This window comes from Apodemus sylvaticus, chromosome 1 (assembly GCF_947179515.1).
Source record: "Apodemus sylvaticus chromosome 1, mApoSyl1.1, whole genome shotgun sequence".
Taxonomy (NCBI): Eukaryota; Metazoa; Chordata; class Mammalia; order Rodentia; family Muridae; genus Apodemus; species Apodemus sylvaticus.
The window spans coordinates 55,541,721-55,557,369 of NC_067472.1; the positions used below are offsets into that span (position 1 = coordinate 55,541,721).

The window sequence follows — 15,649 nt, forward strand, 5'->3', positions numbered from 1 at the left end:
AACGACTCTCTTCAAAATAGTCACAAACAATATATAATATCTGGGGGATGACTAACCAAATAAGTGAAAGATCTGTATGACAAGAACTTCAAGTCTCTGAAGAAAGAACTCAAAGAACCTCAGAAAATGGAAAGATCTCCCATGCTCATGGATTGGTAGGATTAATATAGTAAAAATGGCCATCTTGCCAAAAGCAATCTACAGATTCAATGCAATTCCCATCAAAATCCCAACTCAATTCTTCATAGACCTAGAAAGAGAAATTTGCAAATTCATTTGGAATAACAAAAAACCCAGGTTAGCTAAAACTAGTCTCAACAGTAAAAGAACTTCTGGGGGAATCAGTATCCCAGACCTCAAGCAGTACTACAGAGCAATAGTGTTAATAACTATTGGTACAGTGACAGACAGATCAGTGGAATAGAATTGAAGACCCAGAAATGAACCCACATACCTATGGTCACTTGATCTTTGACAAAGGAGCTAATTTCATCCAGTGGAAAAAAGATACCCTCTTCAAATGGTGCTGGCTCAACTGGAGGTCAGCATGCAGAAAAATGTAAACCGATCCATTCTTATCCCTTTTACTAAGCTCAAGTCCAAGTGGATCAAGGACCACTAAATAAAACCAGACATGCTGAAACTAATAGAGAAAAGGAAAAAAAAAAAAAAAAAAAAAACAAAAAAAACTGGGGAAGAGCCTTGAACACATAGGCACAGGGGAAATTTTCCTGAACAAAACCCCAATAGCCTATGCCCTAAGATCAAGAATTGACAAATGGTGGGCTGGAGAGTTGGCTCAGCAGTTAAGAGCACTGACTGCTCTTCCAGAGGTCCTGAGTTCAAAACCCAGCAACCACATGGTGGCTCACAACCATCTGTAATAGGGTCTGATGCCCTCTTCTGTGTGTCTGAAGAGAGAAATGGTGGTGTACTCATATACATAAAATAAATATTTTTTAAAAAATTGACAAATGGGACCTCATAAAATTACACAGGTTCTGTAAAGCAAAGGACACTGTCAATAGGACAAAATGGCAACCAACAAATTGGAAAAAGATCTTTACCAATTCTACATCCGAAAGAGGGCTAATATCCAATATATACAAAGAACTTAAGAAGTTAGACTCCAGAGAATCAAATAACCCTATTAAAAAATGGAGAACAGAGCTAAACAGAGAATTCTCAACTGAGGAATATTAAATGGCTGAGAAGCACCTAAAGAAATGTTCGACATCCTTAGTCATCAGGGAAATGCAAATCAAAACAACCCTGAGATTTCATACCTCACACCACTCGGAATGGCTAAGATAAAGAACTCAGGAGTCAGCAGGTGCTGGAGAGGTTTTGGAGAAAGAGGAACACTTCTCCACTGCTGGTGGGATTGCAAGATGATACAACCACTCTGGAAATCAGTCTGGTGGTTCCTTAGAAAACTGGGCATAATACTACTGGAGGACCCTGCTATACCTCTCCTGGGCAAATATACAGAGGATTCTCCCACATGTAATAAGGACACATGCTCCACTATGTTCATAGCAGCCTTATTTATAATAGCCAGAAGTTAGAAAGAACTCAGATGTCCTTCAATGGAGGAATGGATGCAGAAAATGTGGTATATATACAGAATGTACTATTCAGCCATTAAAAACAATGAGTTCATGAAATTCTTAAGACAAATGGATGGAACTGGAGAATATCATCCTGAGTGTGGTAACCCAATCACAAAAGAACACTCATGCACTGAAAAGTGGGTATTAGCCCAGAAAGCTTAGAATACCCAAGACACAATTCACATATCAAATGATGCCCCAAAAAGGAGGAAGAACGAAGTATGGATACTCTAGTCCTTCTTAGAAGGAGGAACAAAATATCCACAGTGAGATACAAAGTGTGGATCAGAGTCTGAAGGAAAGACCATTCAGATACTACCCCACCTAGGAATCCATCCCATATACAATTACAAAACCCAGACACTATTGTAGATGCCCACAAGTGCTTGCTGTCAGGAGCCGGATATAGCTGTCACCTGAGAGGCTCTGCTAGTGCATGACAAATAAAGAGGGGGAAACTCTCAGCCAGCCATAGAACAGAGCACAGGGTCCCCAATGGATGAGACAGAGAAAGGACCCAAGGACCTGAAGAGGTTCGCAGCGCCATAGGAGGAACAACAATATGAGTCACCAAGTATTCCCAGGGCTCCCAGGGACAAAACCATCAACCAAAGAGTACACTTGGAGTTACTTATGGCCCCGGACACATTGGTAGCAGAGGATGATCTTGTTGGACACCAAATGGGGAAGAGGCCCTTGGTCCTGGAAAGACTCGATACCATAGTGTAGCGGAATACCAGGACAGGGAAGCGGGGGGGTGGGTTGATTGGAGAAGGGGAGATGGCTTACAGGATTTTTAGGGGAGGGGGGAACCAGGAAAGGGGACAACATTTGAAGTGTAAATAAAGAATATACCTAATTTTAAAAGAGAGTGAGAGAGAGAAGAAATAAAAACAAATTGGAAAGGATGAAGTCAAAATATCACTGCTTGGAGATGATATGATCATATACTTAAGTGACCCCAAAAATTCCACCAGAGAATTCCTAAAGCCGATAAACAACTTCAGCAAAGTGGCTGATATAAAATTAACTCAAACAAATCAGTAGCCTTCCTCTACTCAAAGAATAAACAAGCTGAGAAAGAAATTATGCAAACAACACCCTTCTCAATAGTCACAAATAATATTACATACCTTAGGGTGATTCAAACCAAGCAAGTGAAAGATCTGCATGACAAGAACTTCAAGCCTCTGAAGAAAGAAATTAAAGAAGATCTAAGAAGATGGAAAGACCTCCCATGCTCATGGATTGACAGGATTAATGTAGTAAAAGTGGCTATCATGCTGAAAGCAGTCTACAGATTCAATGCAATTCCCATCAAAATTCGAAATCAATTCTTCATAGAGCTAGAAAGAACAATCTGCAAATTCATCTAGAATAACAATGAACCCAGGATAGTGAAAACTATTCTCCACAACAAAAGAACTTCTGGGGGAATCACCATCCCTCACCTCAAGCTCTACTACAGAGCAAAAGTGATAAAAAAAATAAATAAATAAAAAATAAATAAAAATAAAAAAAACTGTATGGTATTGGTACAAAGACAGGCAGGAAGACCAATGGAATAGAATTGAAGACCCAGAAATGAACCCACACACCTAGGGTCACTTGATTTTTGACAAGGGAGCTGAAAACATCCAGTGAAAGAAAGACAGCATTTTTAACAAATGCTGCTGGATTAACTGGAGATCAGCATGTAGAAAAATGCAAATCAACCCATTCTTATCTCCTTGTAGAAAGCTCAAGTCCAGGTAGATCAAGGACCTCCACATAAAACCAGATACACTTATAGAAGAGCTTATAGAGGAGAAAGTAGGGAAGAGCCTTGAACACATAGGCACAGGGGAAATTTTCCTGAACAGAACACCAGTGGCTTATGCTCTAAGAACAAGAATCGCCAATCTGACTTCATAAAAGTGCAAAGCTTCTGTAAGGCAAAGGACGCTATCCACAGGACAAAATGGCAACCAACAGATTGGGAAAAGATCTTTACCAATCCAACATCTGATAGAGGGCTAGATCTATACGACAAGAACTTCAGGTCTCTGAAGAAGGAAATCGAAGAAAGCCTAAGAAAATGGAAAAATCTTCCATGCTCGTGGACTGGCAGGATTAATATAGTTAAAATGGCCATCTTGCCAAAAGCAACATACAGATTCAATACAATCTCCATCAAAATCCCAACTCAGTTCTTCACAGAGTTAGAAAAAGCAATTCTCAAATTCATCTGGAATAATAAAAAACCCAGGATAGCTAAAACTATTCTCAATAGTAAAAGAACTTCTGGGAGAATCAGTATCCCAGACCGCAAGCAATACTACAGAGCAATAGTGTTAAAAACTACATGGTATTGGCACAGTGACAGACAAGTGGACCAATGGAATAGAACTGAAGACCCAGAAATGAAACCACACACCTATGGTCACTTGATCTTCGACAAAGGAGCAGAAAACATCCAGTGGAAAAAAGATAGCCTTTTCAACAAATGGTGTTCATTCAACTGGAGGTCAGCATGCAGAAGAATGCAAATTGATCCATTCTTATCTCCTTGTACTACGCTCAACTCCAAATGGATCAAGGACCTCCACATAAAACCAGACACACTGAAACTAACAGAAAAGAAACTGGGGAAGACCCTTGAGGACATGGGCACAGGGGAAAGTTCCTGAACAGAACACCAATAGCTTATGCTCTAAGATCAAGAATTGACAAATGGGATCTCATAAAATTACAGTTTCTGTAAGGCAAAGGACACTGTCAAAAGAACAAAACGGCAACCAACAAATTGGGAAAGATCTTCACCAACCCTACATCCAATAGAGGGCTAATATCCAATATATACAAAGAATTCAAGAAGTTAGACCCCAGGGAACCAAATAACCCTATTAAAAAATGGTGTACAGAGCTAAACAAAGAATTTGCACCTGAAGAAATTCGGATGGCCGAGAAGCACCTTAAGAAATGTTCAACATCATTAGTCATTAGGGAAATGCAAATCAAAATAACCCTGAGATTTCACCTCACACCAGTCAGAATGGCTAAGGTTAAAAACTCAGGAGACAGCAGGTGTTGGCGAGGATGTGGAGAAAGAGGAACACTCCTCCACTGCTGGTGGGATTGTAAGATGGTACAACCACTATGGAAATCAGTCTAGACACTTCCAGAGGACCCTGCTATACCTCTCCTGGGCATATACCCAGAGGATTCCCCAGCATGCAATAAGGACACATGTTCCACTATGTTCATAGCAGCCTTATTTATAATAGCCAGAAGTTGGAAAGAACCCAGATGTCCCTCAGTGGAGGAATGGATACAGAAAATGTGGTATTATTTACACAACAGAATACTACTAGCAATTAAAAACAATGAATTCATGAATTTTTTAGGCAAATGGTTGGAACTGGAAAATATCATCCTAAGCAAGGTAACCCAATCACGAAAGAATACACATGGAATGCAATCATTGATAAGTAGATATTAATCAGCCCAGAAGCTCTGAATACTGAAGACACAATTAGCTTATCAAATGATTCCCATGAAGAAGGAAGAAGAGAGCCCTGATCCTGGAAAGGCTTGATCCAGCATTGTAGGGGAGTACCAGGACAGAGAAAAGGGAGGGGGAATGATTGGAGAATGGATGGAGAGAAGAGGACTTATGGGACATATGGGGAGGGGGGAACTAGGAAAGGGGAAAACATTTGGAATGTAAACAAAGAATATAGAATATAAATATATAAATATATATATATAAAACAAAGATTGCAGAGAGTCAAATAACCATATTAAAAAATGAGGTACAGAGCTAAACTGAGAATTCTCAACTGAGGAAACTGGAATGGCTGTGAAGCACCTAAGGAAATGTTCAGCATCCTTAGTTATCAGGGAAATGCAAATCAAAACAACCTTGAGATTCCACCTCACACCAGTCAGAATGGCTAAAATGAAAACCTCAGAAGACAGCAGATGCTGGAGAGGATGTGGAAAAAGAGGAACACTCCACCATTGCTGGAGGGATTGCAAGCTGTTACAACCACTCTGGAATTCAGTTTGGTGGTTCCTCAGAAAATTAGATAGTACTACCTGAGGACCCAGCTATACCACTCCTGGGCATATACCCAGAGGATTCCCCGGCATGCAATAGGGACACATGCTCCACTATGTTCACAGTAGCCTTATTTATAATAGCCAGAAACTGGAAAGAACCCAGATGTCCCTCAATGGAAGAATGGATACAGAAAATGTGGTATATTTACACAATAGAGTACTACTCAGCTATTAAAAACTATGAATTCATGAAATTCCTAGGCAAATGTATGGAACTAGAAAGTGTCATCCTGAGTGAGGTAACCCAATCACAAAAAAACACGCATGGAATGCACTCACTGATAAGTGAATATTAGCCCAAAAGCTCAGAATAAACAAGATACAACTCACATATCACAAGAAGCTTAAGAAGAAACCAAAGTGTGGGTGCTTCGGTTTTTCTGAGGAAGGGAACAAAATACTCACAGGAGCAATTATGAAGACAAAGTGTGGGGCAGAGACTGAAAGAAAGGCCATCCAGAGACTATCCCACGTGGGGATTCATCTTATAAGCAGTCACCAAATGGACACTATTACAGATGACAAAAAGTGCTTGCCAAAAGGAGCCTGGATAGGGCTGTCTCCGGAGGGGCCCTGCTACAGCCTTACACATACAGAGGCAGATGCTAGCAGCCAACCATTGGACTGAGCACGGGGTCCCCAATGGAAGAATTGGAGGGAGGACTGGAGGTGCTGAAGGGATTTGCAGCCCCATGGGAAGAACAACGATGTCAGCCAACCAGCACTACCAGGGACTGAACCATCAACCAAGGGGTCCACATGGTTCCAGCCACAATTGTGGCGGAGGAATGCCTTGTCAAACATCGGTGGGAGGAGAGGTCCCTGGTCCTAGATACCCCAGCATGGGGAAATCGAGGTGGGGTAGGTGGGAGTGGGTTGGGTGGAAGGGCATCTTCTTGGAGGCAGGGGGTAGGAGGATGGGTTGGGGGTTTTCTGGAGGGGGGGAGGGGGGAGGACCAGGAAAGGGTATAACATTTGAAATGTAAAGGAAGAATATATTCAAAAAAAATTTAAAAATTTTAAAAAGTAAAAGAAAATATTCAAGGGAAACTAAGGATCTAACCTAATGTTAAGAGTATTTGCCTAGTATGCACAGAGCCCTTGGTTTAAGCCCAGTGTCATATCTATAATCCCAACCTTCCATAAAGTTACAGAAGGATCAGGAAATTCAAAATCATCCTCAACTACAGGAAAAGTTTGAGGCCCACCTAAGCTACATGAGATTCTGCTTAAATGGGAAGTCAGGAAAGGCAAATATCCAAAGCCAGAGCCAGATGTATTAGTATATGCCTACAATCTCAGCGCTTAGGAAGCAGAGGCAAGAGAGCCATTCAAGTTTAACATGGAACTGGTCTACATAATAAATGTCAGGCCAACAACAGCTACATAGCAAGCCTTTGTATGAAAATATAAAAATTAATTGAAAACTTGGTTAGAAATAAGCAGACACTGGGAGGCTGAAGAGATGGCTTAACAGTTAAGAACACTTGCTGCTCTTGCAGGACCAGAGTTCACCCATATTATGAAGCTCAAAACTTCCTGTAACTAGGGCTCCTAGAGATCTAATCTCTGTCGCTGGTGTGCTCAGGTACCTACCTACAGGTACAGAGACATACACATAAATAAATAATAAATCTTAGAAGAAGAGACATGGCAGCATACATTTGTCTAAGACTCAAGAGACTGAGGCAAAAGGATTGCTATGAATCTTAGATCAACTTGGACTACATATCACAACACTGTCTGACAAAAATAAAAATAACTAGAAGATCCCAATTACATAGAAAGACTTTGTTTCAAAAGAAAAGAAAAATTAAACTTAAAAAGTAATAATTAGAACATCCCAATTTCTAGGATGACCTGAAAGACAGCTTTCTGTCTCACCATCTTAAGATGCAACAGCTCAGGAGTTAAAGGAAGTTTCCAGCTTTTCTAGACAAGCAGGTTACATCTCTAACACACATTAGGCCATTCACAACCACCTGGAACTTTAACTTCAGAGGATCTCATGCCCTCTTCTGGCCCATGAACACCCACGTCTATGTGGTATACACACTCAAGGATTAATAAGTGAAAACAAACTTTTAAAGCACATTCCTGTGCCACAGCATTCGTGAGGTATAGGCAGTGCAATCAGACACCCTCCACTAACACAGTAATTCTCAGCCAGCCTATTACATAAAACCCTCAACAAACAAACAAACAAAAGGATACATTGAGGAGGATCAAGTTTGGGCCTCTGAAGTCAGCAGCCATGCTCAGAATATGACACTTCAGAACAAGGTTTTACCTACATACCTCTTCCATGTTGTTGTAATAAATATCTTTGGCAGAGGCTGCAGCTGCCAAATTGTTGGCTTCAGCAGTGGCCTTTAAGAAAAGAATGAAATACTTCTTTTAACATTTTCCAAGAAACAAAGCAAAAATATCTCTCTTCCTAGTCCCATTTTTCATTATTAGTCTTCTGTTATTTTTTTATATTTCCATATAATTCAACTCACAAAATATACACAATTCAACTCACAAAATATACACTTTTTTTTGTGCCAAAACATATACCACAAAATATACACCAATTTTTGTGCCAAAACATCTATTCTGACACTTAAGAATCTTTAGCATACATCAAACCTCTAAAGCTCAAGAAAATATCATTTCCTTTATTTCAATTTTAAACTTAACAGGTGCACACTTGGGCTGGAGATGAAGCTGAGTGGCAGAGCACTGCCCTAACCGACAAGGTGTAATGTGCCTTAGTTCAATCCTAGTGCCTCGGGGGAAAAAAGGAGGAAGAGGAGGAAGGAACAAAGAAGAGGAAGAAGAAGGTAGAGAAGGAAGAGGAAAGAGGAAGAAGGTAGAAGGGAGAGGAAGAAGAGAGAAGGGGAGGAAAATTTATTATACTACAAGTCACAAGGTCCTACAATTTTGTGAAAATATTTTGCTACTAAAGAAATCAGTATTTAGCAAGAACTACCCACATATTCAGCATATGAAAGTGAAAAGCTGTTTTAAACAAATGAGCAGAGTCCTTTCCAGTTGGATCTAACAAAGTAGTGCTTCCCAGTGTGCCACGCAAGGAGAGCAGCCACAACTGTATTGACTGTTCCACAGAGAACACAGACCAAGCAGAGGTGTATACACTTGCTGTGAAATGTATTCTTAATAGTCAAGGTAAGGAGAGTGGCCTAGCTCTCTTCTTCAGGACTCAGTTCTATCATATTTGGGTCAATTCCAGCCATTAAAAATGCCATTTAGAATACCAAAGACTTTATTACCTGAAGCATGGATTTGGGGTGAGGCAGATCTTCTCCTTGGTAAATTTTAATATATGCCTTAAAATATAAACATAGAAACTATCACAAAAATATAACTCTAAAATATTTTGCTCATATTTTAAAATAGTGAGACCACACAAATGCATTTTCCTAAAATCCTAGATCAACAACCAAGAATTAGCAGAAGCACGACACACCTCTGAGTGCATGTTAGCATTTTTAGTTATCTATAAATATTCTCAAGCAGCACAAGCCTACCAAGGCCAGGATTCCACTCAGGCCCCATGCACAATGGTCTCACCACGACCTGTGGATAGAGACCATCCACCTGGAGATAGTTGCGTCCCATATATGTGCGTCTCCTACTCACAGCAACCTCCTAACCACCTCCTGTCCACATCATCTTCCTTGAAGACACAGTAATGACTACTCTAAGAGAATGCAAAGAACATCATTTGGTTCTTATGCCCATACTGCCACCCAGTGGCCCGCTTCTGTTAAGAACACTAAGGTCATAAAATGCCTCTAACCATCTCCCCCAGAAAATTACTAATATTAAAATCAATTTTACAAAAAGCAAATTAGAACTAAAATTCATATTTACCTTAAAATATTCCAATAGTCCTCGGCAGGTGACTTTTGAACCATTGATCTCCTTCTCCATTAATTTAGATGGATTTAGTACATATGGTATTAGAGCCTGTAACTGCTCTTTGAATTCACTAGCAATATCTATATACAGGATCATAAAGAAAAACACAAGAAGCCAAAATGAGCACAAAACCCTCTTAAAGAAAGAGGGTTAAAACTATGCTTACTATCTTCTGGCTGTGGTCAGGCTGCTTATAGACTGCTGTCCTAATGCACTTACATTGTGACCTTCTTTCCTGTCACATTTGTCCTTTCCAGTTCAGGGCAGAATATACAGAATATATTTATCTTGGTTTCAATTCTGGGATATTTGGTTTATTCCATTGCTTTTTAAGATATTACATGGTTTGGTTTGGCTTGGCTTTAGGGACAGAATCCTGACTACTTACCCAGGGCTGGTTTTATATTTGCAATCCTCTTGCTTTTACCCCCCAAGTCAATATCACTTTTTAAAGAATTAAAGAATGTGTTCAAAAACAAAATAACCTCTTCACTTGCTCCAGGCCTTTGCTGCACCCATACACTACCCCTTAAAATAAACAGGAAGCCACTATTCATTCATATGCTTTATTTTTGCTAAGATTTTTTTCTTAAAAGAGAAAGCTCTTGGGCTGGAGAGGTGGCTCAGAGGTTAAGAGCACTGACCGCTCTTCCAAAGGTCCTGAGTTCAATTCCCAGCAACCACATGGTGGCTAACAACCATCCCAAATGAGATCTAACACCCTCTTCTGGAGTTTATGAACACAGACGGCTACAGTGTACTTACATATAATAAATAAATAAATAAATAAATAAATAAATAAATAAATAAATAAATAAATAAATAAATCTTTTAAAAAAAAAGAGAGAGAGAGAAAGCTCTTGCCAGCATTGTGACTCACATCCATAATCCCAAGAGGAGGACAGGACAGAGAATCAAGGAGCTCAAGATGAGCCTGGGCTACATAGTGAATCTGAGACTAACCTGGAGTGCATTCATTCTGTCTCAAAAAAAAAAAAAAATGATAACACTACTTGAAGAAGTAGAAGCAGTTGTACCTCCTGCTATTTGCTTCTAAGTATCTTCTCAGTGGCTCCCAGGCCACCTCAAGACAAAAAGACCATTATTGTCAGAAAAGTGATATACTCTTTGCAGTTTGCACAATGTTCTCAAAACAGAATCAGGGAACTCATCAAGCAGAGGCGCCCTTTCCTCAAAGTGCAAATAAACAAATCCAACTATGAAGATGCAGGAGAATTAAATTACCAGAAGTATGATTTATACAAATTTTCTAATGTCTTTATGAGTTTCCAACTGACAAATGAAAATAAAACTTTAGCAATATCAAGATAGAAAAACTCTTCAGCATTCTATAAACCTAATTATAATATAAAAAAATGAACCTATTAAGCTTTAAGAAATAAAAAGGTGAGACAAATTATTAATCTCATACTTGAAGTTGGAGATGGTTCATCAGTTAAGAGCACTAGCTGTTCTTCCAAAAGAGAGGGGTTAGTTGGTTCTTCCAAAAGAGAGGGGTTAGTTGGTTCTTAGTACCAACATGGTGACTCACAATGGTCTGTAACTCTAGCCCCCTCTTCTAGCTTCTGCAGGCACTATACTCATACAGTGCATAGATATATTTGCAAACAAAACACCCATACACATAAAATAAAAAATAAGATAAAATCTAAAAAACTGTATCTTAAATCTTTTTATATTGAATCTTTTATTCTGAAGAGTACAAAGTGGTAGACGCACTATACTATTCTATAGCATGCTTATGTACATTAAACTATAGAACCTTACAGAAAATAGGATTTCATTGAATACCTTTTTAATCCTTTGGTAATTTTAGAAATGTGTGCATGCGTGTGTATAAGTGCCACAGAGTATGTGTAGAAGTCAGAGGACAACTTGTGGCAGTCACTCTATTTCTACTATGTGAGTATAAGGAACTGACCTCTGATCATTAGGCTAGGTAGCAGCTGCCTTTACTCACTGAGCTTTGGTATTTCAAAACAGGGTTTCTCTGTGCAGCTCTGGCTATCCTGGAACTTGCTTTGTAGACCAGGCTGCCCTCTAACTCACAGAGATCTGCCTGTTACTGGAATTAACGATGTGAGCTGCTGGAGTCATACCACCTAGCTTCTGATCCTCTTTTTAAGCATGAGAATTTATCATCTATTTTTAAACTTTTTTATGGTTTCAACTTTCATCACCCTGAAGGACTATTTAAAAACACAAGTACCAAGCAGAATGTAGATTCTAAGATTTTCAGATCTCAGACTACTCATGTCTCTACTAAGGCTATTCCAAAATAACAGTTTTGATAACTAAAAGAACTGTCTCATGGCAGTCAAGCCCAGTGTCTCACACTATAAAAGACGACTAAGCCCTGGTGTTTGGTTAAGGAAATACTTAAATAGCTACTTTAGCAATCTCCCTGGGCCAATGAAACGTTTTCTTTATGCTGATGACACAGCATCCTGCTTCTGAGGAAACGAAGTCTCAAAAAGCAATTGATCCTCTATCTGCAAGAAACAGCTCAGCTTCTGTGACACCAAAACTAAGTTCATGTTTGACCAGCGATTGAACTGCAATCATCAGGCCTGGTAGCAGGAGCTACCCCTGAGCTACCCCTGGTAGCTCAGCTACCTGCTGAGCTATTCCCACAACAGTTCTACTTATAAGTGTATCACAATAAAGTCAATCACATGTGGTGTCAGATATGGTGACACATGCCTACAATGCCAGGACTTGGAAGGCTGAGGCCATCCCAGGCTACCTAAAAAGTCAGAGGCCAGCTTGTATCAAGACCCTGTCTCCAAAATTTTTAAAAGCCTATATGGCTCTCAAGCTAATCCTAGCTAAGTATTTACAAGTCATCTACTTTTTTCAACTTAGAATTTACTCTTCACTGAAACTCAATAAAGCCATGCATGAAGGTGCATACTGAAAATCCCAGTACTTGAGAGGCCGAGGCAGAAGGACTGAGTTAAGGTCAGTATGGCTATTATAATGAGTTATAGGTCATTCTAGGATAGAGTAAGACATTGGCTCCAAAAAGAAGCAGGTATAATATGCTTCAGTGGGTAAAAGAGGTTTGGGTATGCAAGTCTACTTACCCGGATCCCACTAAAGTATAGAAGAGCCTCATCTCCACAAACCTGTCCTCTGACCTCAACTAACAAGTTGCCCATGAACAATAATAATTAAAACCTTCAACTTTAAGTGCTTCTCTAAAATTACAAAAATATCCATCTATAAATCTAAAAGTAGAGTCATGTATCACTTAGAAACAGGGATAGTCTAAGAACTGTGTCATCAAGTAAGTTCCTCATTGTGCTAACAACATTGTCTAGTGCATAAGTACAATCTACACAGGGCAGACTATGACATATATGAACTCTATTATCTCTGGGGCCATTTGCGCAAAAGTCATTGTTGACTGAAAAGTTATACAGTATCTAACTATACCCCTTGTATCCTCCTTGAAACATACATAAATTCTGAAATTGAGGTAAAAAGAAAAATTATACTTTTAAGTATTTTCATTTTTACAAATAGTTGTAAACTAGGCATGGTGATACTGATCCTAGTGCTGTGATGAACAGAGAAGAGAGAACAGGTTCAAGACCAGGCTGGAGTAGACAGCCAGTGTGAGGCTAGCAAAGAGCTACTGTGTACTCATAAACAGAAAATAATTATTTCTTCAGACATACCAGAAGAGGGCATCGGATTTCATTACAGATGGTTGTGAGTCACCATGTGGTTGTTAGGAATTGAACTCAGGACCTCTGGAAGAGTCAGAGGCTCTTAACTGCTGAGCCATCCCTCCAGCTCCTACCTAATTCTTTTTAATAATTACTTTAACTTTTAAGACAAGGACTCCCTATATAGCCTATATAGAAGTTGGACACTCCTTCCTCTGCCTTCCCTAGTGCTAGGACTACAGGTAAGCACCACCACACACACCTGGCTAAAGACTGAACTTTAATATTGTGTCTACCATATCATAAATCAACCAATTCCTCATAAGTCCACATTTGGTTTGAAATTATCCCTTAATATAACACATACACGTGTGTGTGTGTGTGTGTGTGTGTGTGTGTGTGTGTGTATATATATATATAATTTATATATAATTATATATTATATAATAATAAATGTGTGTATAATAAAAACATATTATATATAATATAATACCAAATATATATCCTTGAACACAATTTTTACTCATTTATTTGGGCAGTTCCTTGGGATAAACTCCTTAAAACAGAACACCAGATCTAAGAACAAAGCACTTAAAATTGATACTACCAAATTACTATGAATAAAAACTCTAACAATCAGGCAATGGTGGTTCACATCTTTAATCCCAGCATTCAGGAGGCAGAGGTATGTGGATCTCCATGAGTTGGATTGACACTAGCCTGGTCTACAAAATGAGTTCAGGACACCAAGGGTTACACAGGGAAATGCTGTCTTGAAAAACCAAAAACCAAAAACCAAAAGCCAAAGCCAAAACAACACACAACAACAAAAACAACAAAAACAGGTAACATGCTAATATATTTGTGTTTTTCTGACTGTTATAATCGTTTATATATTTTCCATAATTTAGGCTTAGACTTTGCAGATTAGGTCTAAGTATGGGTTTACCTTGAGTTTGGGATTTGGTTGCTTTCTGTTTTTTCTCAGTGCTGAAGATCACACTTGGAGATTCATATAGGCTGGGGAAACCTCTATCATTGAGCTACAGATCCCTAGTCCTTTTTGGGCTTGCCTTTTCACATTTAAAAAAAAAAGCATGACTTAAACCTTATAATTGTATTTTATTGTTCTATCTTAGTCATGGTGGTGTTTACCTTTAATCCTGCCATTCCAGAAACAGGCAGGCATCTCTATGAGTTCACAGCCAGCCTGATCTACATAGTGAATTCCAGAGGCCAGCTAAGACTATACAGTATGCCTCTGTCTAAAAAATAATTAATTAAAATATATATATTGTTCTATCTTAAATGAGGGAAGGAAATGATTCCTAGTCATGAGACTGGACATTGTTTACCCTAAATTTCCTCCCTGTCTTATAAATATAAACAACATACTTACCACTTAGTTACTAAACCATCAGCAAACTGTGCTGCCTCCCCAAACATATATTCAACTTAACCTCAGAATATGACCTTACTTGGAAGGTGCCCCAACAAATTTGATTCACTAAACAGGAGAATTTAGAATACCTGAGGAAGTCTTAAATTCAGAATGATGAATGCTGGGCAGTGGTGTCGCATGCTTTTAATCCCAGCACTTGGGAGGCAGAGGCAGGCGGATTTCTGAGTTCAAGGCCAGCCTGGTCTATAGAGTGAATTCTAGGACAGCCAGGGCTATACTGAAAGCCTGTCTGGAAAAAAACAAAAAAAGAAAAAAAAAAAAGAATGAAGGAAGAATATACAAAGAAGACAGCCATGTGACAAGACAGAAATAGCCAATGAATGCCAAGGATTGCCACCACTTCCCAGGGGCCAGGAGAGAAGCATGGGATAGGCTCTCCTCAGAGCCCCTGAAGGAAACCAGCCACTACTTCAAACTTCTGGCCTCCTGAACTGTAAAGGAATCGATCTCTATGTCTTAAGCTGCCCAGTTTGCAGTGACTCACTAAAGGAACAGCATGTATCCCAGTAACACACACCTTCAGGTCACAGTCACACAACCTTTAAAAACTGCCTACTTTCTAAATAAAAATGCTAAAATGAACTGAGTTTCAAAATAGAAGACTTTGAAATATCAAAATGCCTTAAGATAGGAAATACTGATATTTTTCTATACTTACACCTGGTAACCTGCGCTCTCCATGAGGGCATGACATGAAAGGTCACTGACCCATCCCCCTAAGCTCATCTATTGAAAACTATCGAAGCTGGGGGTGGTGGAACATGTCCATAATCCCAGCATTTAGAAAGTGAAAACAGGAGAACTGCTCCAAGTTCAAAGCCAGCCTGGTCTACATATTAGCTCCCAGG

General features: G+C 39.3%; 1 protein-coding gene across 3 annotated transcripts in view; it reads right to left on the reverse strand.

Annotated features, from left to right (window-relative positions):
• The window catches only part of Atl3 (atlastin GTPase 3), a 55,677-nt gene that overhangs the window by 12,054 nt on the left and 27,974 nt on the right, over window positions 1–15,649 (reverse strand). For all 3 annotated transcript variants that reach the window (XM_052190760.1, XM_052190749.1, XM_052190743.1), the window contains exons 9-11: window positions 9,597–9,724; window positions 8,993–9,049; window positions 8,016–8,087 (exon numbers count right to left, since the gene is read on the reverse strand). In XM_052190760.1, the coding sequence (XP_052046720.1) occupies window positions 8,016–8,087; window positions 8,993–9,049; window positions 9,597–9,724 (257 nt within the window). The remainder of the gene's footprint in view (window positions 1–8,015; window positions 8,088–8,992; window positions 9,050–9,596; window positions 9,725–15,649) is intronic.